Here is a 27,702-nt window from a genome sequence, read left to right as displayed (position 1 = left end):
CTGTCAGCCATTTTGAGCCTCTGGGCCCATTTGGAATTCTGAAGAGTCTCATGGGCACCACCTCTCTGGTTGTTTTTCACCCTCTTCCTCCGTCTCTCCCACCCAGTCAAACAATAGGTTGTGCACAGACATATTTCCATTTACACACTTTGCTTTTCCGTTGGGTCTTGGTAAAAGGTGGATCCAGTAGAATTAAAACAAATCTTCTTGAATTTTCATAATGTTACAAATTCAAGTTTGCATAACAACAACCACCACCACCAGCACCACCAGATCTGGTGCTTGCTAGTAGCACAAAAACATTAATCTGTGACACAGATCCTCTTGGCTATTCATTGTTTTTATATAGGATGACAACAAAACAACCAACAAGTCACAGAACACATCTGTGGTCACAGAGACGACCTATGATTTGGTAATGGTTTTGAGGGGATCCTCTGTAAAACATTATGAGGATGCATAGTTTTTGCACCATAGCAGCACTGGAAAGCACAGGATCCATGAATGTGGTTCAGCCAATTAAAACAGATCTGTGATTTGATGGTGTGTGTGTGGGGGGGGTCACCTGTGTCACCTCAGCCTTCCAGATCACTCCCCTTCCCCCCCCCTGCTTTCCATGTCATCTTCTTGGTTGCTCTACTTTCTTTTCAGTTGCTCAGGTGCCACACTGAGCCTTGGAAAGTACATAGTGCTCCTTCAGTTCTTATTTCAAGAGGAGGAGGGCAGTAGCGCCACTTGCCACATCACGATGAAGGCAGCAATGACAGGGGCCTCAGGGTCTTCGTTGTCACCCTTGTGCAAATAGCCGCTACACTGGTGACTCCAGAAGTTGGGCTCTCAGCAGTTACAGTGTTGTGTCAGCTTATACCTCTCACACCTTGTCCAGTGTCCTCCATGTAGGAAAACAGGTGAGAGATTTTTAAACACCTGAATGACATGCTAAAGGAGAGCATGTTTTTCACTTGCTGCTATCGTAACGTGGGAGCTTTCTAAATGTGCCATGTATAAGTTACTTTTCAGAGGATATCTGTACTTTTAAAACTTATGCAAAAGGACATTGGTGAAACAAAGTGTGAATGACGGGTGGGCGTTTGGAAGTGTGTAGACAGAATCACAAGCTTGCTTTTCGAGCAGCTTGGTGGAGCAAAACCTGTTACAAAATAAAATATCGTTGACAGGTTGGAGATACTGCCATCTCTTCTCTATTAGAGGGCTTAAATATGAAATTAGCACTGTGCATTTGGATTATCTGCTTATCTTTCACTTTAGTTCTAATAGTGTAGAAGTGCCAAGTCTCTGGAAAGATCTAGAATTTGCAACTTCTCTTTTAAGTTTTATTTTCAGTAAGGGATTTATGGGTATTCAATATAGCGAAACCTTCTGGGTGGTAATACAGCACTGTCTTTAGAGAAGAACAGTATCTAGGCTGGTGTGAGAAATCTGGCTCCTCTGTCACAGCAAAAAAGTTCTTGCTGTTACTGGTAGCAGGAGCAGCATTAAAATGGATTCCAGTTATGTAATTAAGTATGTAAATTTAGTTGACCTTCTTTTGCATAATTATGTAGCTCAGCTGCTTACAATGCATATTGATTTAGAACACTAGGGTAATGTAAACCTACTGGAATAGCATTTCGCAGATCACACAAAATCTCAAAGCAGAGCAAGTAGCTTGTGTTCCTAAGGGCTCAGGTTTTATTTAAAGACTTTTCTTTCTGGAATCATAGCATGGGATACTTTAATTTCTGAGGATGTATCTGTTTAAATCTTAGATTGACACTTTGGTTCCTTTTCTTTTTTAATGAATGGAATATTTAAAGAAAGCATTTGAAAACCATTTAGTGGAGTCGCTTCTTACACAGTTTAATTGAAAGTTTTTTTCTTTGGTCGTTTGTCACTCTTTTCTGGATGGATTGTGATTTTTTTTCTAGTGCATTTTTCTTTCAGGTATTTTGGTACACTTGGGTTGACTGGAACTTGAACTCGAGGATGAGCAAGTGGAAGAGACACACTAGTCAGTCTTAGTCCATGCTAAGTGATGAAGCTGCCTGGGGAACACCACATTTACCTAGAACCTATGCTGGTGGTCTAGTGTGTGGATAATGTCATTCCATAGTTTAGTCACTAGGTGTCACTAGACCTAGTTGTATCTGGGTGAAGCTTCCTGTTCTGCTCTTGTTCTAGAGAAACAGTAACTTTTGCTTGCCTAGTTTCTTGATTGGTGCAAGCTTCTCCGTAGTGCAAGATCGTCGCTATGCTAGCATGATTGTTTCTATTATTTCTATGAGGTTAGGATTTGCTAAGTAAAGTGTCTCAGAATGCTCTGGAATTTATGGGATTGTACATCATGAGATTTAGTGTGGTGCAGGCATTTCCCCAGCACAGGGTGCAAAGCCAAGGGGACACAGAAGAGCCATAATTGACAAGATCCATTTGGGGGCACTAGATTTTTACCTACCACAGGGCACCATATTACAAAAGATTACCAAAGTCGATGGCATGGGAGAAGAAAGAGAATGGTGATTGACACTGTGTACTGTATTGACATCTTAGAAGCCACTTGGTTGAGAAGATGTGTTTTGCTGCAGATCAGAATATTTCTAGCATGTCATAATTCATGTCATTTATTTATTAAGCAGATGCAATGGACATTACCTATATATATAGAGAGAGAGATTATTTTTTGCCTTTTGGTATGGGAAGGTAACTGGATAAATAATGTCATGAGCAATAGATATCTATTTCTGGCTTAAAATTGCATGTAGTAATAGGATACCCAAAGTGTTAATGCTTGCTTCAAGACTAAGGCAGAATTATAAAGCATTTATCTTGGAAATAGAATCTACATATCAATATAACCAGCACACATAGCAATTAGATAAAATATAATTGGACCTGGAGTGTGTAATGAACATAAATTTCTGATTTGTTCTATTTTGTATCTTTCATATTTTGGTCTTAGTGACCAGAACATGTCAGGGAGGTATAAAGAATAGGCAAGATTATATTTAAAAGATATAGAAACACAAAGGAATATGAACCTCCATTCCAACTTGCAACAACAAATGACAGTGCCACCTAGTGACACAATCATCATTATTACTGTATTATTATTTATTGAATTTATATACCGCCCTATACCTGGGGATCTCAGGGCAGTTCACAAAATAAAATCAAGATATTAAACCACAAAATACATAATAAAAATAAAAACAACAACCTAATACCCCCCAAAAAACATTTTAAAAGGGCATAGGCTATAAATCACGTCAACCAAAGGCCTGGTTTAAAAAGAAACATTTTTGCCTGGCACCTAAAGGTGTATAATGAAGGTCCTGCCGAACTTCCCTGGGGAGAGCATTCCACAGATGGGGAGCCACTGCAGAGAAGGCTCGTTCTCGTGTTGCCACCCTCCGGACCTCTTGAGGAGGAGGCATATGAAGGAGGGCCTCAGAAGATGATCTCAGGGTCCGAGTAGGTTCATATGGAAAGAGGTGGTCCTTGAGTTATTGCGGTCCTGAGCCGTTTAAGGCTTTATAGGTCAAAAACAGCACTTTGAATTGGACCCAGAAATTTAATTGGTAGCCAGTGCAGTCGGACCAGGATCGGTGTAATATGCTCAAACCATCCTGTAGCTCTGTCCATATTGTCACACTCCATCCCAGTCTCCACAAGTGAGCTTCCAGGTGCGTGTACATCATTCCCTTTGGGGATGATGAGGCACCGCAGAGACAGAGGTGTCTTTATGATATGTGGCTTGGAGCAGGCTTGGAGATCTGCAAATAGAGAAATCAACGAAGCTCTCTGTGTCTCTTCCTCTTGCTTGCCAAACCACTTGCAAAGCTGGCACATTTTTTCCCTGCTTGCCTGCTCTACATAATCCATCCTGAAATCCTAAACCTCTTTGCTCTCTGTCCAGCAACACAGCTAGAGGAAGGGCTCCGTACTCCTTGTCTGCTACCTCTTTGACTTATTGATGGCTTCTTTGGTGGGTTAATGACTGGTCACCATTAGCCTTTGTTCTCCCAGTCACCCATATCCAACTAGCTCTGCCAAGCTGGCCTGTCTCATTAGCACGAATGAAACCCAGGGGATTCCGTGTTGGGTTCAGTTTAATCAAACCCTATTTTATTCTAACTTTTGCTAATTCTAGGATTTATGGGTGTTTTTCACCCACAGACTCTGGCCTCCAAAACTTATAACAATATACAAGAAGAAAAAAATCAAATAAGCTGATGAAATAATTTTAAAATGCTTTTAAAAATATGCTACAGAAACCTGCATCTAAAAGTCTTCAAAGGTCAAGGGAAACAGAGTATATTCAATCTTATTATCTGTTTGTAAAGAAAAGAACAATTAGCTGTGCTCCCTAGCAACAGACCAAAGTAATTATTGGCCATGGGCCAGTGAAGTGTGCTTGCAGCATCTGTACACCAACACTAACTTTTCAGAGATATTCCATGCCAGCTGCTGTCCCCACAGAATCTCCACATTGTGCCTCAAACTCCCAGATTTGAAAAGCAGTCTGAGTAATTGGGATGAGAATTCTTGGGACAGATACAGAGGGGGGTACAAGGCTGTTTACCTTTTTTAAAATAAAAAAGTTGCCTTTAAAAAAAAGCACACCCTGCTTTCTAGTGCACTTGTAAACATTGCACTTTGATTTTGTCCTGAATTAGAAGAAATCGTGTCCTCCCTAAAAGAGGGCACGTGTTGCGGTGAGACCTGGAAACCGACCTCCTGTGTTGTGGGTGGGGTGAGATTGGACAGCCACAACACCCGATTGGTAGGTCCCTCGTTGTTGGGTTCAATCTGGCCAATGGGGTGCAGTCCAAACAGATCGAGGGACCTATATATACCCATGCACGTGACCCAGAGCTTTCTTTTTTGGTCTGTGCATTCGGAACACCCGCCTACGTCTCCCTACTTTTAAGGCATTTTGTGATTGACCTTGCTATACCATCGTCTGTCGTTGGGACAGGGGCACGGCAGGAATTTCCCCACTTGGCTGATTGGCTGTTGCTATTTGGGTTTCGCCTACCGCGTAGCAAATTGTCACAACTTGTAAGGCTGCAGATAGGCACTGGTTCAGGTGACAGGGATGGGAGAATCGTCTCGCCATCCCTATGTGAAGGGTATTCCGTTAAAGGAATCCAGGGACTCAACTGGTTTGGTCAACCCCCGAGAGGTGTGCCAGAGTCCAGGGGGGCATCTGGGTGATGAACATAGTCTGTTCCCGGCTTTTCGCCTACCCAGGTGTTCACCCTTGGCTGACCTATGCTGGTGCCCTGGGTCAGCACTGCCTGCAAGGGTGCAGGGAGCTAGTCGAACCAGAGCCCATGCAACCACTCACCTTCTGTAATCAATAAAGTTGTGGCCTAAATTCTGCCAAAAACAAAAACTAAAATTTGAGTCAAGTGTGTCTTTATTTAGGCGGGAGGTCTCTGTGTCTGAACATGCAAAGTGTTGCACTGTACACTCCAGAATCATATATGTGATTTTGTACCTGGAACTTCTCAAAACCTTTCCCACTTTCTAAAATACAAGTGCATAACCAGTATTCAAACTTTCATTGTGCCATGAATGATCTGTAGCCTCAGATTATCCAGATTCATTGCAGATCCTCAGATTGATGATAACACCCGGTAAATAGCACTTTAGAGCATCAGTGTTCACTGTCCGGAAATTCTTACTGTTAGTTCTGCAAGATAGATTGGTTTTGGAAAAGTGCAGGAAGTTCTTTCCCTAACAGGTACAAAACATAGCCCTTCACAATTCAGAGGAAAATGAATGTTTATCTACTCCCGCTTCATGGCTCGAGCATAGAACAGAGTCCCTTGGATGTTAATGAACTGTGCATCTCTTTAAAGAAACCTGGAGGAAAGCTCTGCAAACCCCTCCAGTTTCCCCGCCTCCCTAACAAGGGCTTTCTACTTTTCTCCAGGCCTTCTGGGGGTACTGCTCTCCTCCTTATTGATTGCATTACACATCCTGATCCCAGCTAAGTCATGCTCACCTGTATAAAGCTGTTGAGCTGAAAGGGTAATCCAACCCTAGCATCTCAGTGCAGACTGGAAATAAGGTGCAATCAATCTCCTGCAGGCCTTTCAAGGTACATGAATATTGCATTCCAAACGTGCTCTCTCGCTGGGCACAGCACAAAGGTTTAGTCAGGCTTTGGCACAGGGGTAGGGAATTATCTTATTATCTGTCAAATGAAAATTCCTCCTTATAATACTTTCTCCTTCCTGAACTAAGCAAAGCTGGGTTTTCTTGTGCTCACTATTTGCATACCTAGCCTCTTAGGACATATTACACAATGATGCCTGCCCAGGATTGTTTTAGCGGTTTGCTTATTTATATGGAATACATCCTGCCCTATTCTAAGGGCTTAGTACAATGATTTGTTGTATAATCAAAGGGTATTATTTAGAGATACACGATGTGGGAACCTTGCTGAAGCTAAGCAGGGACCATGACTGGTTGGAGGCTGTCAAGGAATCCTGTGTATTTTGCTTTGAGTTCCGTTTGTGGAAAAGGCAGAACATTAAATGTGACAATAAAGTAAAATATTAAAATAGAATGAAAACGTCAAGTGTATTTTACTGCAACCCATTCACCAAAAGCTAGCCAAAGCAACACGATGTCAACACTGGCAAACATCTTAACATAATGCGTAATTGCATGGCAGCTCATAACTCTATCATTGTTGGGAGTCTAGCCAATAGCTTCTGGACTTTACTGGAAATTCCAGAGTCCTGATTTAATGTGCCATTCAGCAGACTGCTGGCCATACCAGGGCCAGCCAAAGATATTTCGCTGGCTTTGGCGGAGCAGCAAATGATGATTCTCCACCCAACCACCCATGTCAATGCACATAGTAGCCAAGGCCAGTCAAGTTGTTTTGGCATCTGAGGTAGAAAATCCTACAAGTACCTCTTCCCCTTCTTGGAAGTAAAATACAATAATAAATTAAATAATTTAGCAGCTTCATGACACCCCAAATCAGCTGTTTCACTCTGATGAAAAGTAGGGCCATATCTGTGAGCCATATCTGCTCCATGTTTAAATAGTTTGTGAGGCAGTCTGACTTGCCTACAGTGGTACCTCGGGTTAAGTACTTAATTTGTTCCGGAGGTCTGTACTTAACCTGAAACTGTTCTTAACCTGAAGCACCACTTTAGCTAATGGCGCCTCCTGCTGCCGCTGCGCTGCCGCAGCCCGATTTCTGTTCTTATCCTGAAGCAAAGTTCTTAACCTGAAGCACTATTTCTAGGTTAACGGAGTGTGTAACCTGAAGCGTATGTAACCTGAAGCGTCTGTAACCCGAGGTACCACTGTATTGTAAACAAATCACCCAGGAAGCCCATGAATATTTTTGGGTACAGTGGTGCCCCGCAAGACGAATGCCTCGCAAGACGGAAAACCCACTAGACGAAAGGGTTTTCCGTTTTTGAGCTGCTTCGCAAGACGATTTTCCCTATGGGCTTGCTTTGCAAGACGAAAACGTCTTGCGAGTGTTCCGATTTTTTTCGCTCCCCCCCTTTTTCTAAGCCGCTAATAGCCTTTTAGCCGCTAATCCGCTAAGCCTTTAATAGCCGCTAAGCCTTTAATAGCCGCTAAGCCTTTAATAGCCGCTAAACCGCTAATAGCGCTAATCAGCTAAGCCGCTAATAGGGTTGCTTCACAAGACGAAAAAACCGCTAGACGAAGAGACTCGCGGAACGGATTAATTTCGTCTTGCGAGGCACCACTGTATACAGTTTTGCTCTTGCATAGGGAATGGAAAATCTCACTACAAATTCCAGTCACTTCCCCTGATGATATATTGACAAGTCAGTTCCTAAGTACCCTGGAGTTTTTCTTGTTGCTTTCTTTCAACTTCCGATTCAACAATGGATTGTTCAAAGGTTGATATAGTAGGACATAACCTGGAGTTATTTTATAATATAAGAGACATGTACGTAACCTATAAAACAACAAAGCCAGAAACTTTGTAAATATTGACGTTTGCCAGTAATCATAAACCTTTTATTTGAATGCCATAATGGGAGGGTGGCAGAAGAAAAGGCTGAGGGAGCTGTCTGGTGCTCTTCATTGGTTTCAACAAGAGTTCCGCCATTTGTACTGTTTTGCAGGTGTAATGTTTCATTGCCATTAGGGACAGAGACAAGCCCTGAGGAAATACAGTGGTACCTCAGGTTACAAACACCTTGGGTTACAAACACTTCGGGTTACAGACTCCGCTAACCCAGAAGTAGTACCTCAGGTTAAGAACTTTACCTCAGGATGAGGATAGAAATTGTGTGTTGGCATCGTGGCAGCAGCAGGAGGCCCCATTAGCTAAAGTGGTACCTCAGGTTAAGAACAGTTTCAGGTTAAGAACTGACCTCCAGAATGAATTAAGTTTGTAACCAGAAGTACCACTGTATAGAAGTTTGTCTAACTTCAGCTCTGTCCCTAGCACACTGCCAACTCTGACTCTCTTGCCTCTGCTGGTGGTTTTTGCCTAAGGTAGATAAGCCACCTTGGTGGCAACAGTGACACTATGCCACCATTTTCCCCATGACAGCATATCCTTGAGTTCCGGCATAGGAAGATTTAGAAGAAATCTCACTCCAGCAGAGAGTGTAAGTAGGGCCAGTGGAGCACTGCTTTAGAAAGGCGGCATACAAATAAAAGGATTGATTGATTGATTGATTGATTGATTGACTGATTTAATTTCATTCAGTTTGTATTTCATGGATCAGAAGTTAACTATACATTGATTTCACACGTCTCAGGATTTTACAATACATATGGCTCAAAAGACATGCCAAATGCATTAAAAATATTTTAGAGACTACTGTAATAGTCTCTGTCTTAATAACGGCTGCATAAAATGAAAGGAGCGAAGCGTTCCAACTGCCTGGGACTGGTTGATGAAATGTGTTGAACTAGCAGTCCTGGATAAACTGGCCAAATTAATTCAAAGGAGGGAAGGAAGAAGGGAAAAGTCCAGATTTTACGAGAGATGGAATTGCTGTATTGATTATTGAAATGAAAAATATGAAAAATTAAGGTCGTGAATATATTTGTTTGTGTAGACTGTGCATATTATAAAGTAAATAAGTAAGTATTTTCATTTAAAATGCATTTTAAAAATGTGCACATTTAGCTAAAACACTTATTTAAATAGGAATGGTCATACTTCGAAAAAAATCACAGATTAATGTGTAAATGGAATGAAAGGGATGTACGAATAAGCACATGTGAAATTGACACGGACTAAAACAGACCTATCTAACCACTCCTAGCTATAAGTAAGAAATACAAACCATTATTAGAGCTAAACCATGATTTGGCATTGCATTTCAGTATTTCACCTGAACCTGGGCTTGTGGTCTGCTTGTTGTTGTTTTTTAAGTAATTTTATTAGTTTTAATAAAATACAAAGATTTAGGATAATTGTACAGCGTAGCTTACACATCTTAAGAAGGGACTTAGTTAAGAAATGTGTAACATGAAAATAAACAATAAATGAAAGTGTGGTCTGGATTGGGGGGGAGGGGTGGTACCAATAGGAGCATATTCATACATTTCTTAATAATAAACAGAAAATAGAAAATAATGTTTGGGGCTTATTCATTGGTGTATAGAGAGCATATAAGGAGAGGGGGAATGGTCACCTATATTTCATCAAGTCAACCATAAACTTCTGAATGTTGGATGCTGGCTTGTGGTTTGTTCTTGTAGACAAAACCACAAGCAGTAAGTCAAGAATAACACCTTGACTACAGCTTTCATGGTATGTCTGCAGCAAGACAAAACAAGAACCTGGGTTTGAATCATAGAATCATAGAGTTGGAAGAGACCACAAGGGCCATCGAGTCCAACCCCCTGCCAAGCAGGAAACACCATCAGAGCACTCTTGACATATGGTTGTCAAGCCTCTGCTTAAAGACCTCCAAAGAAGGAGACTCCACCACACTCCTTGGCAGCAAATTCCACTGTTGAACAGCTCTTACTGTCAGGAAGTTCTTCCTAATGTTTAGGTGGAATCTTCTTTCTTGTAGTTTGGATCCATTGCTCCGTGTCCGCTTCTCTGGAGCAGCAGAAAACAACCTTTCTCCCTCCTCCATGTGACATCCTTTTATATATTTGAACATGGCTATCATATCACCCCTTAACCTCCTCTTCTCCAGGCTAAACATGCCCAGCTCCCTTAGCCGTTCCTCATAAGGCATCGTTTCCAGGGCTTTGACCATTTTGGTTGCCCTCCTCTGGACACGTTCCAGTTTGTCAGTGTCCTTCTTGAACTGTGGTGCCCAGAACTGGACACAGTACTCCAGGTGAGGTCTGACCAGAGCAGAATACAGTGGCACTATTACTTCCCTTGATCTAGATGCTATACTCCTATTGATGCAGCCCAGAATTGCATTGGCTTTTTTAGCTGCCGCGTCACACTGTTGGCTCATGTCAAGTTTGTGGTCAACCAAGACTCCTAGATCCTTTTCACATGTACTGCTCTCAAGCCAGGTGTTCCCCATCTTGTATTTGTGCCTCTCATTTTTTTTGCCCAAGTGCAATACTTTACATTTCTCCCTGTTAAAATTCATCTTGTTTGTTTTTGCCCAGTTCTCTAATCTGTCAAGGTTGTTTTGAAGTGTGATCCTGTCCTCTTGAACGCAAGGCTAGTCAAATGATGGCTTAGCTCTAGGTGGTACAGCAGCAGGATGACCAGTGGAGGAGTGAAATGGCTTCAGTTTTTACTGTAACTACCTGTACACTTGCACATTCTCACTTACCAAGGAAATTCCAGGATGTAATTCACAAATCATAGTTAGGAAGCATAGGAGTGAAAAATCTTACTCGTCCCTACAAATACTAGGTCTCAAGAGAAGTCCAATTTTCTATCAAAAGCAGTATTTCAGCAACTGAGAGAGAATATTACCATTGATGGTAATAGGATTCTGCAGATAGATGTTTTCTAAAAACAGAATATTCTCAGGCCCAGAGAAAATACTAGCCATTCAAACAACAAAAGGAGAAAGCAAAATAAATAAGTGGGAGCCTACTGGGAGCAGTGATCTGTTTCTGAAGACAGTTTCATACTCACAGAACCACTATGAAATTTAACTGAGCCGAATGTAGAACAGAAAGGAGGTGAAGAAACAAGAGCAAACTTTATAAGCTATAAGAGAAAAATTAAGCAGCACAGCTGTAATGGCATATTTTAACTTCCAAGCCCTCTGACATAATTTGAAGATGCAAATCAAGTTAGAACTGTCTTGATATACAGTGGTACCTCGGGTTACATACGCTTAAGGTTACATACGCTTCAGGTTACAGACTCCGCTAACCCAGAAATAGTACCTCAGGTTAAGAACTTTGCTTCAGGATGAGAACAGAAATTGTGCTCCGGTGGTGCAGCGGCAGCAGCAGGAGGCCCCATAGGCTAAAGTGGTGCTTCAGGTTAAGAACAGTTTCCGGTTAAGAACGGACCTCCGGAATAAATTAAGGACTTAACCCGAGGTACCACTGTACAAGAAATGGAATAGTTCCTTGCATAGCTCATACAAGCAGAGTGTTAACTGACACAGACTATCAATACTTAGAAATAACCAATCAATCCAAATAATGTGTAGCTTAAAACCATAGGATATCACAAGACAGATATTATTATTGGCCCACTTTTCCAGCGCTCATTCAAAGCAGTTTACAGAGAAGCGTAACAGGAATACAATTAAAACAAAAGCAGAACGGGAATAGTCAACATTGCAGCTATAAAACAACAACTTACGTAAAAGCAGTGGCCATAGAAATTTCTTAGAAACCGCATCTGCTGAAACAGGCACGTTCACACCCAACAACCATATATCACATGGCTTATAGGCACAAGCAAATTGCACCCACATTGATTTTCCCAGCTGATAACTTGTGCAGTTTGTACCTTGTTACATAAAGGGCCACCTTAATTTTCTCCCACCTTCCCTTTTACCCCACCCATAGCTGTGTGTTATGCTAATGATAATTTCCACTGTTGCGTTTTAGTAGGGAGGGTCATAGCCCCACCAAGCTCTGATGTACAGCAGAAAATAAGCCGCTGCGGTGCTGCTGCAGCAACCGCAGGTCCTTCCCTGTTAGACAAGAACCATGGTAAATAAAAGACCGTGTGAGTTAAGGATAGTATTTTAAATGTCAGGGATTTCTCACCCCGCCCCCATCCCCACTACTAGTGTTTAACATAGCCAAACCTGATTTGCTTTTTGGATGCGTCAATCAAAGTTATGCTTTCCCAGCCTGGTTGCAGGGATAAATATTTCATATTATAATAGTCACTTGTTTAACAGTTGCTAAAGAGAATGTGTCAATAGGGTAAGGTGACTGAGAAGGATTATATAGCCTGTAGAATGTCTTGTTGCTCCACTGAGCAAGTGGCTACTAAGAACCCACTGAAATCATACTGTTCTGCATATTGTAATTTATCTCTGATACAAAAATTATAGCCTACATAGTACACTGTAAATTAAAGACAAAAATAGCCCTGCATTTTATCAGTTATTTAAAAAAAATATACCGCACCTTCTTTGGAGGCAGTGTGGCAGGCAGGGAGAAGCCTCCAAGGTGGCTAATAATTTAATTAAAGCCATCAAAAAGCTCCAAACTAATTTGAATCCAATAAATTACATGTGACTATATGCAAAAGAGCAATGCCAAAAACTTCACCTTCACAGCATCTGATCAAACACCCAAAGGCATTGGAAAATAAACTTTATTTTACTTGGCACTGAAACAACATCTACTTATTTGCCACATGAATTTGGTGAGAGTATATTTCTTAAATGGGGTAAGTGCTTCCACCCAAAGGGTCCTGTTGGTAGTCAATTGAGGGTAACCGGAGAAGGAATATTAAAGCTAGTCTCCTAAAAGACATGTAGGTACTGACAAGAAAAGGATGATATTTAAAATGATGATGATGATGTATCACCCTTCATCCTAGGATCACAGGGCAGTTTACAATATAAAAACACAAAAATACATAACATAGTAATAAACAAAATAAATACTCCCCCCCCCCAGTTTAAATGGCCATAGATTGTTTAACTAGCCAAAGGCCTGAGAGAAGAGTGTTTTTGCCTGGCGCTGAAAGATGTGTAACAAAGGCACCAGGTGAGACTCCCTGGGGAGAGCATCCCACAAATGGGTAGCCACCATAGAAAAGGCCTGTTCTCATACTGCCACCCTCTGGACCTCTCGTGATCCCAAGTTTTGTAGGACTTCATAGTGTGAAACCGGAACACTGAATTGTATCAAGAAAAACTGGAAGCCAGTGTAATATTTGAGTACTATCAATAACAGTTCCATATTCGCATGTCTTCATGTAGCCACCTTACAGCTATATTCTCTCCCCCAGAGCTGGCCCAACCATGAGGTATGGGTGAAGCAGCTGCCTCAGGCGGTATATCCACATAGGCGGCACCTCACCGCTTCTGCTGGAGTTCCAGTACAGGGCGTTGCTGCTCTTCCAGCAAGGCGTTGGGACAACCCCTCTTGTTTGTGCTGGATCTAACATGGATGTTGACCAGGCTATGGATAACTGTAGTGCAGTGCAATTTCTCGAGTAATAAAACCTTCTTGGGAACTAGAAATATGTCATTTCAGTTCCTTTCCTTTCTGTAGTTTCTGCTGCCAGTAAAAGCTAGTTACATGTACGCTGGGTTCTTACTGATATCCAAGCTCCACAGAGCATGAGCAACACCAAATCAGTTCTAGGAGCAGATGGCATATACTAGTTCCAGCAGCCTGAAATATTTGAAGAGGCAGAGCACTGTGTTTCCTTCTGCAAAGGGGAATTAGGAATGAGGGTAGCAGATGGGTCACAATGTGATGTAAGGGAGGGCTTTTCCATATTTAAAGACCACTGATATTAGAGAAAAGGGAGCAGGATGGCACTGTTTAATGGATTAATGAATTGATTAGATTACTAGATTAAAATAAGTTTGTTTTAACAACTCCATTTGAAAAATCATGCTGAAGATTTTAAACAGTGTAATTCAGATGCTCACAGGACCTGGACCTTGTAGATGCCACCTTGCAAGAGGCATTCCTTTCTCTCCTGCAAAAGCGAATGACTTGCCGGAGATGGTGTTGGCTGCAACACATCAGGAGTCGGCAACCTTTTGCGGCCAGTGGTTCATTTGGGCACCACTTACAAAATGCCTGTTCTGGGATGTATGACATCACGCAAAACAGCTGCCATGTCTAAAAGAGAAAAGGCACACAAAATGGTAGGGGCTGCATCAGTGGCGTAGCGTGGGTTGTCAGCACCCGGGGCAGGGCAAGTAATTTGCGCCCCCTAACCCGTGGATTTGCGCCCCCTAACCCATGGATTTGTGTCCCCTAACCCTAACCCCCAGATGTTGCACCTGGTGCGGCCCCCTCTGCACCCCCCACGCTACGCCACTGGGCTGCGTGCCACCCTATAGCCACGCCACCAATGCAAGAGGGGGAAAAGGCACCTGCAACACACTTGTAGAGAGGTGGTCTTTGCACACCTCTTCAGACTGGAGGGGAAGATTCAATCCTGATATTGAATGAAATGTGGGCATGTTTAAAAGGGCATGTTCAACGTAGGATAAGCCAAACCAGCACAAATAGGAACTGAGCAGGACTGCACTTGGGATTTTTGAGGGGAAATTTACTGAGACTTTCTGTGGGTTGCACAAAACATATTGGTGAGCACATTCTCACCTGTCGGCACTACACTGGTGACCCCTGTATCACATTATCTAAATCAGGTGTGGAATCTGTGGCCCTCCATATGTTGTTGGATTCTAACTCCCCAATTTTGGTTTGAAACAGCATCCTTTTTTCATCCAAATTTTGCATTTTCATATGCAAACTTAAAGCAGATTGCACTAATTAGTCAATTTAAACTGATATGGTTGAGTAGCTGAGTGTTTTTCAATAAAATATTGATATATGAGGTGGGGATTGTATGGCTTGTTTCTGACACAAGGTAAATCCTGCATGCATTTGCATTTATTTTAGCAGGAAACTAAGGCGGGGAGGGTGGGTATTTTGCTAGAAGATGGAAGACAGTTGTTTGTAATGCATGACGTGAGTAAAAGGATCTGCAGGATACGATACTGCTTTGCTCTTCAGTAATGATTTATTACTGTCATTAACCATTAGCAGGTAGATGATATTTAAAATGAAATATGTTGTTTCTTAATGCTGTAGCAAATAATAACAAAAAATAAATTTGTGTTTAAATTAGCATTTTGACTGCTGGGTGAAACATGCATAACTTCAGCTTCAGTTAATGTAAAACTCAATTCAAATATCATGCGTTTTTCAAGGAGATTTAGAGGTCCTTCTAATCTGCTTTCCCCAGCAAACCAGTACCAGAGTTTGCCACACATGAATTTATTAATTTGCTATTCAAGACATAGATCCTCTGGTTAATTGCATCAGATGCCTCATTCTAATCAGCATGTAATTGTCAAGTTTTGTTGAAACATTGAAGGTGCAGCTTTGTATAATAAGTTTTTCTTGTGCGTATTGAGTACATATTAGGTGATAATGCAAAAGGGACCGAACAGAATTAAAATCACTTATTTGAATTACACACTTGTTTCAAAGTAATCTCTTTACGTTTGGTGCCTGAACAACAAAATGGCAGATTCAATATAAGGAAGTCAAAAGTCAGTTGGGACTGGCTGTCACCAAAATTCCTACCCATATTTATGTTGATGGGATCTAAACTGAGTACAGTGGTGCCTCGCAAGATGAAATTAATTCGTTCCGCGAGTTTTTTCGTCTAGCGAATTTTTCGTCTTGCAAAGCACGAAATCCCATAGGAATGCATTGAAATCCAATTAATGCGTCCCTATGGTCAAAAAAAGTCCAAACAAAGCCAAATTTGGTACAACAAGAGTTTATTAAGTGCTCTTTAAAGTCACACATACTGTAAAGAGCATTTCAAAAATTGAAGGAACAATAAATTAAGTTTCTAAACATGACAGGAAAAACATTTAAAAATCAACAAAGTGTACATTACATTTTCTAAGACTCTGGGAGACAACTCGAAGAAGGTTCCTCTTCCACTCTTTGCTTCTTGCTGAAGAACCTGTCCATGGTCTGCTGCTTCATCCGCCTTTTCAGCACCTCCCTGAAAGGCGACATGACCGTCGTATCAAAAGTGTTCGCAAGGTCACGTGCCACATGCTTGTTAGCAAAAGCCTGCACATCCTTCCACTTCATGCAAATGTCCCTCAGTTCTTTGGAGGACAGCCGTTCCTCAGTTGCTTCCTCCTCTTCCAGCGAGGCCTGCTCCTGCGCAGCCTCTGCCTGCAGTTCGACCAGCTCCTGGGTGGTCAGCTCGTGGTCGTGCTCCTCCACCAGCTCGCAGACGTCCTCCTCTGTGACCTCCAGGCCCATGGTCCTCACCAAGGCAACAATGTCCTGCACCACTGTTGACTCTGGTGCATCAGAGTCACTTGGTGCCACACAGTCCGGCCACAGGCTGCGCCAAGCGCAATTCAAATTTCTCTGCCTGATCCCTTTCCAGGCCGTGGTGATCATCTTCAAGCAGGTGACGATGTCGAAGTGGTCCTTCCAGAATTCCCACAGGGTGATGGTGGTGCAATCAGTCACCTCAAAGCATCGCCTGAAAAGCTCCTTGGTGTAGAGTTTTTTGAAATTGGCGATGACCTGCTGATCCATCGGCTGGAGCAGTGGCGTGGTGTTAGGCGGCAGGAACATGATTCTGATGAAGCTGAACTCCTCCAACAAGTCCTCCTCAAGGCTTTTAGGATGAGCAGGAGCATTGTCCATCAGAAGCAAAGCCTTCAGCGGCAGGTCATTGTCCAGCAGGTACTGTTTGACAGCAGGGCCAAAAGCAAGATTGACCCAGTCCACAAACAGCACACATGTGACCCAAGCCTTACTGTTGGATCGCCACATGACACTCAGCTGCTCCTTGTCGACCTTTTGTTTCTTGAAGGCCCGTGGGTTCTCCGAGTGGTACACCAGCAGGGGCTTGATCTTCAGGTCGCCGCTTGCGTTGGCACAGAAGAGCAGGGTCAGACGGTCCTTCATGGGCTTGTGGCCAGGCAACTTGGCCTCCTCCTGAGTGATGAAAGTCCTTTTGGGCATCCTCTTCCAAAAGAGCCCGGTCTCGTCGCAGTTGAAGACCTGCTGTGGAACATAGCCCTCCGTCTTCACAGCCTCCAGGAACTCCAATGCAAAGTCTTCAGCCGCAGGAACATCAGAACTGGCAGCCTCTCCATGCCTGACCACGCTGTGGATTCCAGATCTTGTCTTGAACCGGTCAAACCAGCCTCTGCTTGCCTTGAAGACTTCTGGCTCACCTGAGGTTCCTGGCTGTTCCCGGACGAGGTCTGCGTGCAAGGCCTTGGCCTTCTCACAAATCACGGCCTCAGTCACTGTGTCCCCTGCACCCTGCTTCTCTTCTAACCAGATGAGCAGCAACTTCTCGACCTCCTCCAGAACAGCTGGGCGGTTCTTCACGATCCTGGTGACTCCCTTGGCTGCATCAGTCGCAAGGATCTTCTCCCTCATCTTCAGGATGGTGCCGATGGTCGATGGGCTCCTGCCATAGTCCCTGGCGAGGTCTGTCACACGCATTCCACCGTTGTGCTTCCGGATGATCTCCTTCTTCATTTCCAGCGTCACCTTCTCCTTCTTCCTCTTGCCGGCCTCTGCAGCAGCAGTCTTCTTAGGTCCCATGGCAGCACAGCTCCTAGCTTCGTAAACTCAGAAAGAAAGAAAAACCAGTGCTTCACACCCAAAAAATTCAAAAGCACCCAGCCACCCACCACACAGGAATTCAAACCCAGAACCAAGTCCTTGAATTCCAAACACCCAACCCAAAATCCAAACCCCCCCAAAAAAGTTTTAAAAGTTTAACTTACGAAATGGCTGCAAATCACCAAAGTCTTCAAAATCCTCAAATGGCTGCAAAAGAAGTTTTGGAAAAGCTTTAAAAATCACCAAAGTCTTCAAAAACCTCAACTGTTCCCCCAGCCACCCACCCACCACACAGAAATTGCAAACCCCTCCCCAACTGTTGCAAACCCCTCCCCAACTGTTGCAAACCCCTCTGCAACTCTTCCCCCAGCCACCCACCACACAGAAATTCAAACAGAATTTTTTTTTAAAAAAACAACATGGCCCAATGGTCACAGAAAATCATAAAAATTCAAAAAAAACCACACAAGCTCCCAGATTCTTGCAAACCGCTCCTCAACTGTTCCCCCAGCCACCCACCACACAGAAATTCAAACCCAGAATTTTTTTAAAAACAAACAGCAGAGTGCCCCAATGGTCACAAAAAATCATTAAAATGCAGGAAAAACCCACACAAGCTCCCAGATTCTTGCAAACCTCTCCCCAACACCAAGTCCTTGAATTCCAAACACCCCAATCCAAAATCCAAACCCCCCCCAATTTTTTTAAAAAGTTTAACTTACCAAATGGCTGCAAAAGAAGTTTTGGAAAAGCTTCAAAAATCAGCAAAGTCTTCACAAACCTCAAAAAAGGCTACCACACCGCGTGCAATGTGTTGCTCCTCGAAGTCAAGTCGCAACTGCACCTCTTCAAGCAATGCAGCCTGGGTATTAACGGCTTTACGAAAAAGGAAACAAACTTGCAAGACGTTTTCGTCTTGCAAAGCAAGCCCATAGGGAAATTCGTCTTGCGAAGCAGCTCAAAAAACGGAAAACCCTTTCGTCTAGCAAGTTTTCCGTCTTGCGAGGCATTCGTCTTGCGGGGCACCACTGTATTAATTAAACAGTGCATTCAAGGCAGTTCATATCGGCTTATAAAGCAATAGGTAACTGTTAGGTGTTAGGTAACTGTTAGCAATGACAAACCTAGACAGCATCTTAAAAAGCAGAGACATCACTTTGCCAATAAAGGTCCGTATAGTTAAAGGTATGGTTTTCCCAGTAGTGATGTATGGATGTGAGAGCTGGACCATAAAGAAGGCTGATCGCCAAAGAATTGATGCTTTTGAAGGAGGAGGAGACTCTTGAGAGTCCCATAGACTGCAAGAAGATCAAACCTAACCATTCTGAAGGAAATCAGCCCTGAGTGCTCACTGGAAGGACAGATCCTGAAGCTGAGGCTGTAATACTTTGGCCACCTCATGAGAAGAGAAGACTCCCTGGAAAAGACCCTGATGCTGGGAAAGATTGAGGGCACAAGGAGAAGGGGACGACAGAGTACGAGATGGTGGGACAGTGTTCTCGAAGCTACCAGCATGAGTTTGACCAAACTGCGGGAGGCAGTGGAAGACAGGAGTGCCTGGCATGCTCTGGTCCATGGGGTCACGAAGAGTCAGACACGACTAAACGACTAAATAACAACAACAATAAACTGTTAGGTGGATTTGTAGATGGTTGACTGACCAAACCCAAAAAGTACTCACTAATAGTTCCTCATCATCCTGGAAAAATGTGGCAAGTTAGGTGCCACATTGGTTCTATCCTGGGCCCATTGATGTTTAGTGTCTTTATAACAACTTGGACGAAAGAATTGAGGGGATGCTCATTAAATTCGCAGATGACACCAAGCTGGGAAGGGTAGCTAATGTTTCACAAGACAGAATCGGGCTCCAAGTTACAAGAAAGGAGATTCCGACTAAACATCAGGAAGAACATTGTGACAGTAATAGCTGTTCGACAGTGGAGCAGGCTTCTTCAGAAGGTAGTGGACTCTCCTTCCTTGGAGGTTTTTAAACAGGAGTTGGATGGCTACCTGCCATGGATATTTTAGATGGGATTCCTGTATTGCTGGAGTTTGGACTAGTTAACCTTTGGGGTCCTTTCCAACTCTACAGTTCTATGATTATGCGATCAGAGACCACATAGAATAGATGTGTTTTGATGGGTGATTTGAAAGAAGGGAGAGAGATGGCACCATATACATGTTCAGGGATACCTTTATTCATAGGAAGAAACAAGAGAGAATATGTTGAGTTATTCTGGAGACATGTAATCAGCTGAGCATGGTGGAGTTGGATAAGTAGAGATCAGAGATAGGGATGTAATGAGGAGATTGGGCCAAAATTGTAATCCAGTGACAGCATCTGAAGAAGGGTGTTTCTTGGTCTGAACAATGGAATAAATTAGTACTTTTGACAGGGTAGCTGTGGATAGAGAGATGGAAGGTCTTGAGTTGTGAAAGAGGAAGACCAGATAAAAGATGAGCAGATCATGAACCAGTGTTATAGCTGACGTAGCAGAGAAGAATTGGCTTAGAGAGAGGGAGAACGAGGGGGGGGGGGAGAGAGAACAAAGAGAAATGGCAGGACTTGACAGCTGATTAATGTGCGTAGGAAAGAAGATAGAAGAATGAAAGATAAAACCATTGCATGAATGGCTGATTAAGAGGTTGCATAGTGGTTTTGTTGACAGATACAAAGAGGGATTGAGGAGAAGACTTAGAAGGAAAGACAAGTAGTCCAGTCCTGGGCATGTTTAATTTGAGAGCACAACACTGAGAATAAAACATTTTGCCTTCAATGCAAATTGTCATACCGTAGCTAAGTATGTTTTTAAAGGTGTGCTTTTGTCATTGCTTTTCGTTCCCATCTACTCAGTTTGTTCTTACTACCCCAGCAAGTGTAAGATATGTCATTTCCTACCATGACAGCTGATATATGATAGGTGTATCACATGCAAATTCTAAACCACAAGGGATAAGGTTCGAATTATTTCACATACAGTTTGTCTACTAGAGTTGAGACTACCACCATAATCACTATGATGATGAGCATGCTTTCTAAAACTCTTGCTGGTCCAGGTGGATCTAGCTTCCTTTATTATTTATTATTTATACGACACTTCCTATAATAATAATAATAATAATAATAATAATAATAATAATAATAATAATTTATTATTTGTACCCCGCCCATCTGGCTGGGTTTCCCCAGCCACTCTGGGCGGCTTCCACAGAAACCAAGAAACACTAAAATATCATACATTAAAAGCTTCCCTGAATATAAAGCATCCCAAAGCAATTTAACCATCAAACCATCAACAAGAAAAGCATATATAAACAAGAAAACCTATGAAAACACTTTCAATGCCAATACATAGTTCATAAGTTTATCGTTTTAGTAGAAAGACATGGCAAACTTGTAGCAATAGTAGTAAAAACACAGAGAACATAACACCCATAATATAAACCAACATCTAGGATGTAAGAGAGAGAAGATACCAGAGACACCCACAAACTTAAGGTCTGAATTCCCAAAACAACTTATAGTGCTTTTATCTAGCTCATTTCCCCTGATTTTTGTTGTTGTTGCAGCCGGTGCGCAGAGGGCCACTTTCTGTGTTACAAAGCTATTATTGCCACTCAGAAGAAACAGAACCATTTCTACCAAGGTGTACCTGTTTGCTTCTGCAAACAGAGATTTCAGAAAGCGATTTCTTGGTTCTCTTTATGAGTGATGTCTTCCACCTGAGTCTGACCAGAAATACAAAGTCTTTCTGTGTACAGGACCTTGTTATAGTGTCCATCCAAGGAAAGTATTCAATAAGTACCAGAAGGATGATAGAAATGTGCCCTATCTGATATGTAATGGAAAGAAGTTCCCAAGGGTAGGTGTTGTTACACTAAAAGCCCAATTCTTTCATTGTATGGAATGGACCTCTTGATGAGATGGTATCTGCAGGAGAGTGCCTCCTGTAGTGATCAGTTGGGTATATAAGCAGTGACACCAGCTTTTAGCTATTGACTTAAGATGGTCATAGACACATTCTGGATTTGAGGCCCAGCATAACCGCTGGAAATACTACATGAGAGCTGTGCCTCAGGAAACGAAACTTTTGGGACCAGGCGCTCAGTAGCAGGTATTATATTTCTGTATTCTTCCCATTCATTCTTCCCATTTACTTTATGCTCTAGGCTTCTTCTGTACTGCTCGGTTTAGAATATCAAACAAAGGTCTGACTCCAGTTTGAGATTTTATAGCTTGAGATGTTGGAACTGTACTGCAACTGCATTGCTTTGACACCGTCTTGATTTTGTGTTTTCATTGCATTCTTTCTAGGCTGCCTGTTTGAGGATGACCTTTGCAAATCATTTGAAATCTGCATAAATGGTAAGTTTCCGAATAACTGGCACACATGGCTAAGCAGCTTGTTGTATATGCGTACATCGATGCATGTGGAATCTCTCTGCCAGTAAGAATTAAGAGATCCTTCAACTCCCTCCCGCCCATGACAGATTTTGTATAGTCTGAGCAGTCATTTGTTAAAGTTTATTTATGATGAGGGGTGGTGGTAGTGCAGACTTTTGCGCCCATGACAAAATGTGTAGATCCGACACTGGGTGGTGGTGGTGGTGGTACCTATCTATATACCTTTCTACACAGGTTACTCTCTCCTTCTTTGTTGTGGCAGCTTCTCCCTCCTTCTTCCATTACCTGACTCTCTCTGAGACATCATGAGAGGTCTGGAGCCCTTTAGCACCCACCCTGACGCACATGTAGCAAACCCTTATGAGAGAGCAGCCAGCCTTCTTCCCTGCATGTAGAAAAAATACCTTAGGATGTGCGACATACTTTATGGACACGCCCAATTATGCAACTGTTGATGGACTCTCTTAATTATGACTTTTTTAATAATAATTTTTATTAAGTTTTCCATTTTAACAATCCAATCAAATCACATTAAATATTCCAAATTATACAAATATATATCATAAAGTCCAAATATTTTGCCAAATTATAATTTTTTTGTTGGGGGTTCCCATGCTTCAAGTTCAGTGGGGTCCAATCATCTCATATTCTACTGCTTTGAGTGTCCACTAGTCCCGTCTTTAAATCTTCTTGTTATTATCCTTGGACTCTCTTAATTATGACTTAGATTGTTTTAAATGTATATATGTACCGAATGACCGTTTAGTAATTTTTGTAAAGTTCTTGTAAATTTTTTGTAAATTACGAGAAGTAGTTTTGTAAGAGAAAGAAAGTAAGTACAATGTTAAAAAGAATTAATTAGAGTGGTGGAAAACAGATGATGGGTGAGCTTCACTCATTGCATCATATATTTCCACTGGGCCACGTAGAGCCTTTTTTGTCTATAACAATAAGTGTTCTACTAAAGTGCTGATATCTTTGCCGTAGAGGCTATATTTGTTATAAAGGCTCTGTTATCTTATTTACATTTGCTGAGTGGCTTGTGGTAGCAGTCGTGCAGTGTTAATTTTCTTCTGTAAACCATTTTTATTGGCTTGCTGAAATCTGCTGATTCAGAGTTGGTAAGGTAGTGGTGCATTCTTTTTTAATGCTATAATAATGGCAGGACAGTATGTCAAATAAGATCTCTGAGTCTTGCTCTCCAGAGTTTTTCGTTTACAGATTGATTTCATATACTTCAGTTTCTGTCATTAGTAGAAAACTGCCTCGTATGGTTATATGTGAAATATGTAAATATGTGAATAATGAGTTTTTATCATGGAAAGTGTGGAAGGAGAAAGGAAGAACAGCCTGGGTGGATTTTTATGTTACTTTCCAGATGTATGTGCATGTTTTATCATTACAGTCTTTATTAACTTAAGAGATTCTGCAACATACAGTGTGATCAAACAGGATCTGGTGACGATATACATATACAATTTAAGATCACTGTTGAACAAATACAAACAAAAAATAAAGCCAAAATAAATAAAGGTATGTGAATGCACCAAAGGTAGCAACTAGAACTTTAGAATGTAGACATAATGATTAAACAAGACAAGGCTACAAAACATGAACCCTATCATACCAAGTGAAAGTACCGTATTTGAAGTATTCAAATGCCTTGAGTCACGATATCAGCCTTATGGATTCATAGGATAGGCTGGGTTCTTCGCCATGTTCCTCCTTGCTTACAAATGAAATACAGTCAGACCAAACAAGTACAAAAGCATCCCCTTTCCCCCTTTGGCCTCTAATGACTATCAGTTTATTAGTTAGTTTTTCCAGCAGGGCAAACTTTACTGTACCAAGATGGATGTTCTCTGTGGCACAATGGGTCAGTGTGGCTTTTTGTTAACCAGAAAGTTGGTGGCTTGAGTCTACTCAGGGATGGCTGTGGACAGGATTCCTGCATTGCAGGGGGTTGGAGTTGGAAGGGACCCTGAGGGTCACCAACCCTACAGTTCTATGATCCTAAGTAGTAAGATTGGCCTCATCTATTCCCCCCCCCCAACTGTGTGATGGTCCATCCTAGCTGCTATAAGCAGGTGCACTATCAAATATTTATTATGCTTTTTTTGTTATCCTTGTCAAATATTGATAGTAAAGGTAAAGGGACCCCTGACCATTAGATCCAGTCGTGACCGACTCTGGGGTTGTGGCGCTCATCTCTCTTTATTGGCAGAGGGAGCCGGTGTACAGCTTCCGGGTCATGTGGCTAGCATGACCAAGCCGCTTCTCGCAAACCAGAGCAGCGCACGGAAATGCCATTTACCTTCCTGCCGGAGCGGTACCTATTTATCTACTTGTACTTGACGTGCTTTTGAACTGCTAGGTTGGCAGGAGCTGGGACCAAGCAACGGGAGCTTACCCCATCGCAGGGATTCGAACCGCCGACCTTCTGATTGGCAAGTCCTAGGCTCTGTGGTTTAACCCACAGCGCCACCTGCGTCCCTTGTCAAATATAGATAAATGTGCTAATTGAGAAGTTGGAATAATGTGGCAGTTAAAGATCATATCCGTTTCTCTGAATACCGTTGCACTTTAGTAGAACCGCACTGTAGGTGGAGCTACAACCCACTTTCTGATCACCCCCTCCAACACCTTGTGGATACAAATGAATTCATCCTCAATAGCCTCCTATGAGTCACGTACCATTTATGAATCAACTTCAATGACAGTTCTTTATAGTTAGCTGATATTTTATGAATAGGAGTTTTCTCCCCACATTGCTAGCCAAGTGTCTTCGATTCCAGACATGTTGAATTAAAACTTCCAGTGTCCCTGAACACTGGCGATGCTGGCTGGAGCTGGTGGGAGTTCTGGCTCAAAACACCTGAAGAGCATCATCTTGACTACCCCTGATGTAGGAGATTACTCAAAACATGTAAAGCTCTTCACTAAAATGGCTGAAAGCCAGTATGCTGCTACAGATAGGTAGCCGTGTTGGTCTGCCATAGTCAAAATAAAAAAAATTCCTTCCAGTAGCACCTTAAAGACCAACTAAGTTAGTTCTTGGTATGAGAACCAGTATGCTGCTGATTGTGCTCCGAGCTCCCAAACCCATTCCTCATGGAATTAAAGACACAGTGGAGACAGAATTTAGTTTAAATGTTAATGGGGAAATTTTGGCCACCACTTTATTGAATACACAAATGTGACTGGTATTGACTTAGGCATTGGTATCAAAACTATCTGGCTCCTGCCCTACCCTTCAGGAAGCCTATAAGGGTAAACAACCAGCAGGGGGATCTCCGTCAATGTATATTGACTGGTGCTCACCCCTGGGATTCCCAGGGGTCCTGGCATGGCCCTAGCCCTTCTCCTGGCTTCGGACGAGATCCAGACCCCCAGATTCCTTTAACAGAATACCCTATTCATTGGAGGGGCAGGTGGTAGCCACACCTCCCCTCCCCACATTCCCCTAAACCAATGCCTAACCGCCAAACCTTACAAAGTTGTGATGATTGCTAAGAGGTAGCGAACCAAGTGGCCACAGCCAATCTGCCACATTGAGAAAAATTCCTACCTGGCCCCCATTCCAAAACAGGCGACCAACTGAAGTCCAAAGCAAGGCCAAACACAACCTAATTAACAGGTGGGTGGGTGGGCGGGTGTTCGGCAGTGCAAAGCAAAAGGAGGTCCCTACGTCGTGCTGCCAAATAGATACCCCCAACCCCCAACATTTGTCACGATGCCAATTGGCTAAAGGCAAGTGGCATAACTGTGGCACCACCGGCTTGGAGCGGGGCAAGCCCTGCCCACAAGCTGGTTGGGAAAGAGTTTCGGGCACTGAGCACAACATGGACCCTATGTTAGGAAGATACAACTTGCTTCATCTGCCATTGCCTTGGTTTGCATATCACACTAAGCCAAAGCCTAACCACAACCCAGATTTGATCTTGATTACAGTGTGTGGTTAGTCTGGAGAGAATTTTATCATGAGCATAGGTTCAGATGACATACTAAACCAAACCTTGGCTTAGGTCAGTGTGGCATTGCAGCAAAAAGGACCAGGGAGGAGCAAAACATCTGTGAATTTCTCTCCTGGAGCCTGTGCCTTCATGATAACTGAACCAGGCCACTGTGTCAGAATTTCTACTTGGACCAAGTTGGGTTTTATACTGAGGAGGCATTAAAGGCGGTCACCCAACAGTGCTTTGCTGTAAAAAGAGAAGGCAAGGGGAAGGCAGATTATCAGTGATTATCGCCCTATGTGTTTCTGCTTGTGTTCAACAATCTCAGACTTCCAACTGAAGCCATTTCCATAATTGGAGCACTTACGTTTCCTTTCTCCGTGGAATCTTTCGTGTATAATAAGAGACTATTCCTGGCTGAAACTTTTCTTACACGTGGGGCATTTGCAGGGTTTCTATACTGTGTGGATTTCTGGTGTTTTAACGAGATCCTGCTTCTGAAATAAGCAAGTCCCACAATGGGAGTGTTTTATCAGCTTCTCTCCTCTGTGGAATCTTTAATGTACAGGAAGACTGGTCACTGACAATTTTTTTCACACATGGAGAATGGGCAGTTTTCCCTTGTGCGTATTCTCTGTTGCTTCATGAAATCAGAACACTTTCCCTACAACTGGAATATTTAAATAGCTTTTCTTCTGTGGGGGATCTTACGTATTTTGTGGTTTTTTTCATGTTGTGAATATCCTGAGATCTAAAGTTGAAGGGAGGTATACAAATTGTAATCATTGTCATCACCTTTCATGTGAAAGGAGGCTTGATTGAAGAAGAAAGCTTCTCACACATGTAGAACATTTTGATTGTTTCTCTGTGTAGATGCTTGACATTTAATGCAATTTGCATACCAGTAAAAAAAAAACAAAAAGCCTTGCCCATTTTAAAGGTTTATCCCTGTATAATACTTACATAGGTTTGAATTCTTCCCACATGTGGAACATTTATGTGGTTTCTTTCTTGTACAGATTCTCTTATGTTTTATGAGATCTGAATGTTATATCTCCTCTGGACAAAAAGATGTTGTTCTGTATATAGTGTATCCCTTTTATTCTAGTTTTTAAATTTTAATATATACATATTTTCATAAGATTTTTATATATGCTTAGTGAATGTTGTGTGTGGGTATTTCTTCGTGTGTGTGTAAAAAATAACAATTATTTTAAAAATCATTGAGACCTATATGAATTGTCAATACAGAGCACACTAATGATTTCCCCCTGATAATTTTGTTCCTTGTTTTGTTGTTCTTGATTATTTCCTGGTCTACCTTTTTGAAGCCATACTATCTATTCTTTCTCTCAACGGAGTATTTGTAATGCTAGGACAGTTTTTATATATCAAGGACACAGTTACTGAAAATCTTATTTACATGAATCATGACCAGGATTGTATAGATGAGATGTGATTGCATGGGGCCAAGCAAGAAAAGCTAATTAAATGTACTGGCTGATGCACACTGTATCATTAAGTCAAGCCTCATTGATAATTGCTAACCCTCTTGCAGGAAGACATAGTTTAATGTCTGAAATTGTA

General features: G+C 42.2%; 2 protein-coding genes across 2 annotated transcripts in view; one reads left to right on the top strand and one right to left on the bottom strand.

The window, feature by feature from the left end:
- Positions 1-27,702, top strand: part of PTPRN2 (protein tyrosine phosphatase receptor type N2) — a 614,238-nt gene that overhangs the window by 19,201 nt on the left and 567,335 nt on the right. Inside the window, exon 2 of the mRNA XM_083466687.1 lies at positions 22,070-22,120. Coding sequence (XP_083322813.1) covers positions 22,070-22,120 — 51 coding nt within the window. The remainder of the gene's footprint in view (positions 1-22,069; positions 22,121-27,702) is intronic.
- Positions 15,904-18,543, bottom strand: LOC310689374 (tigger transposable element-derived protein 1-like). The gene is made up of 3 exons (XM_083467027.1): positions 18,477-18,543; positions 17,919-17,961; positions 15,904-17,759 (listed from the first exon to the last, which is right to left on the bottom strand). Exon 3 carries the CDS (start codon positions 17,731-17,733, stop codon positions 16,048-16,050), a length of 1,686 nt encoding a protein of 561 aa, XP_083323153.1. The 5' UTR covers positions 17,734-17,759; positions 17,919-17,961; positions 18,477-18,543; the 3' UTR covers positions 15,904-16,047.

This window comes from Podarcis liolepis (genome assembly GCF_965112155.1).
Source record: "Podarcis liolepis genome assembly, chromosome: 12".
NCBI classification, from domain to species: Eukaryota; Metazoa; Chordata; class Lepidosauria; order Squamata; family Lacertidae; genus Podarcis; species Podarcis liolepis.
The sequence above is the reverse complement of the archived record's forward strand: the minus strand, read 5'-3'. Positions and strand labels throughout refer to the sequence as shown.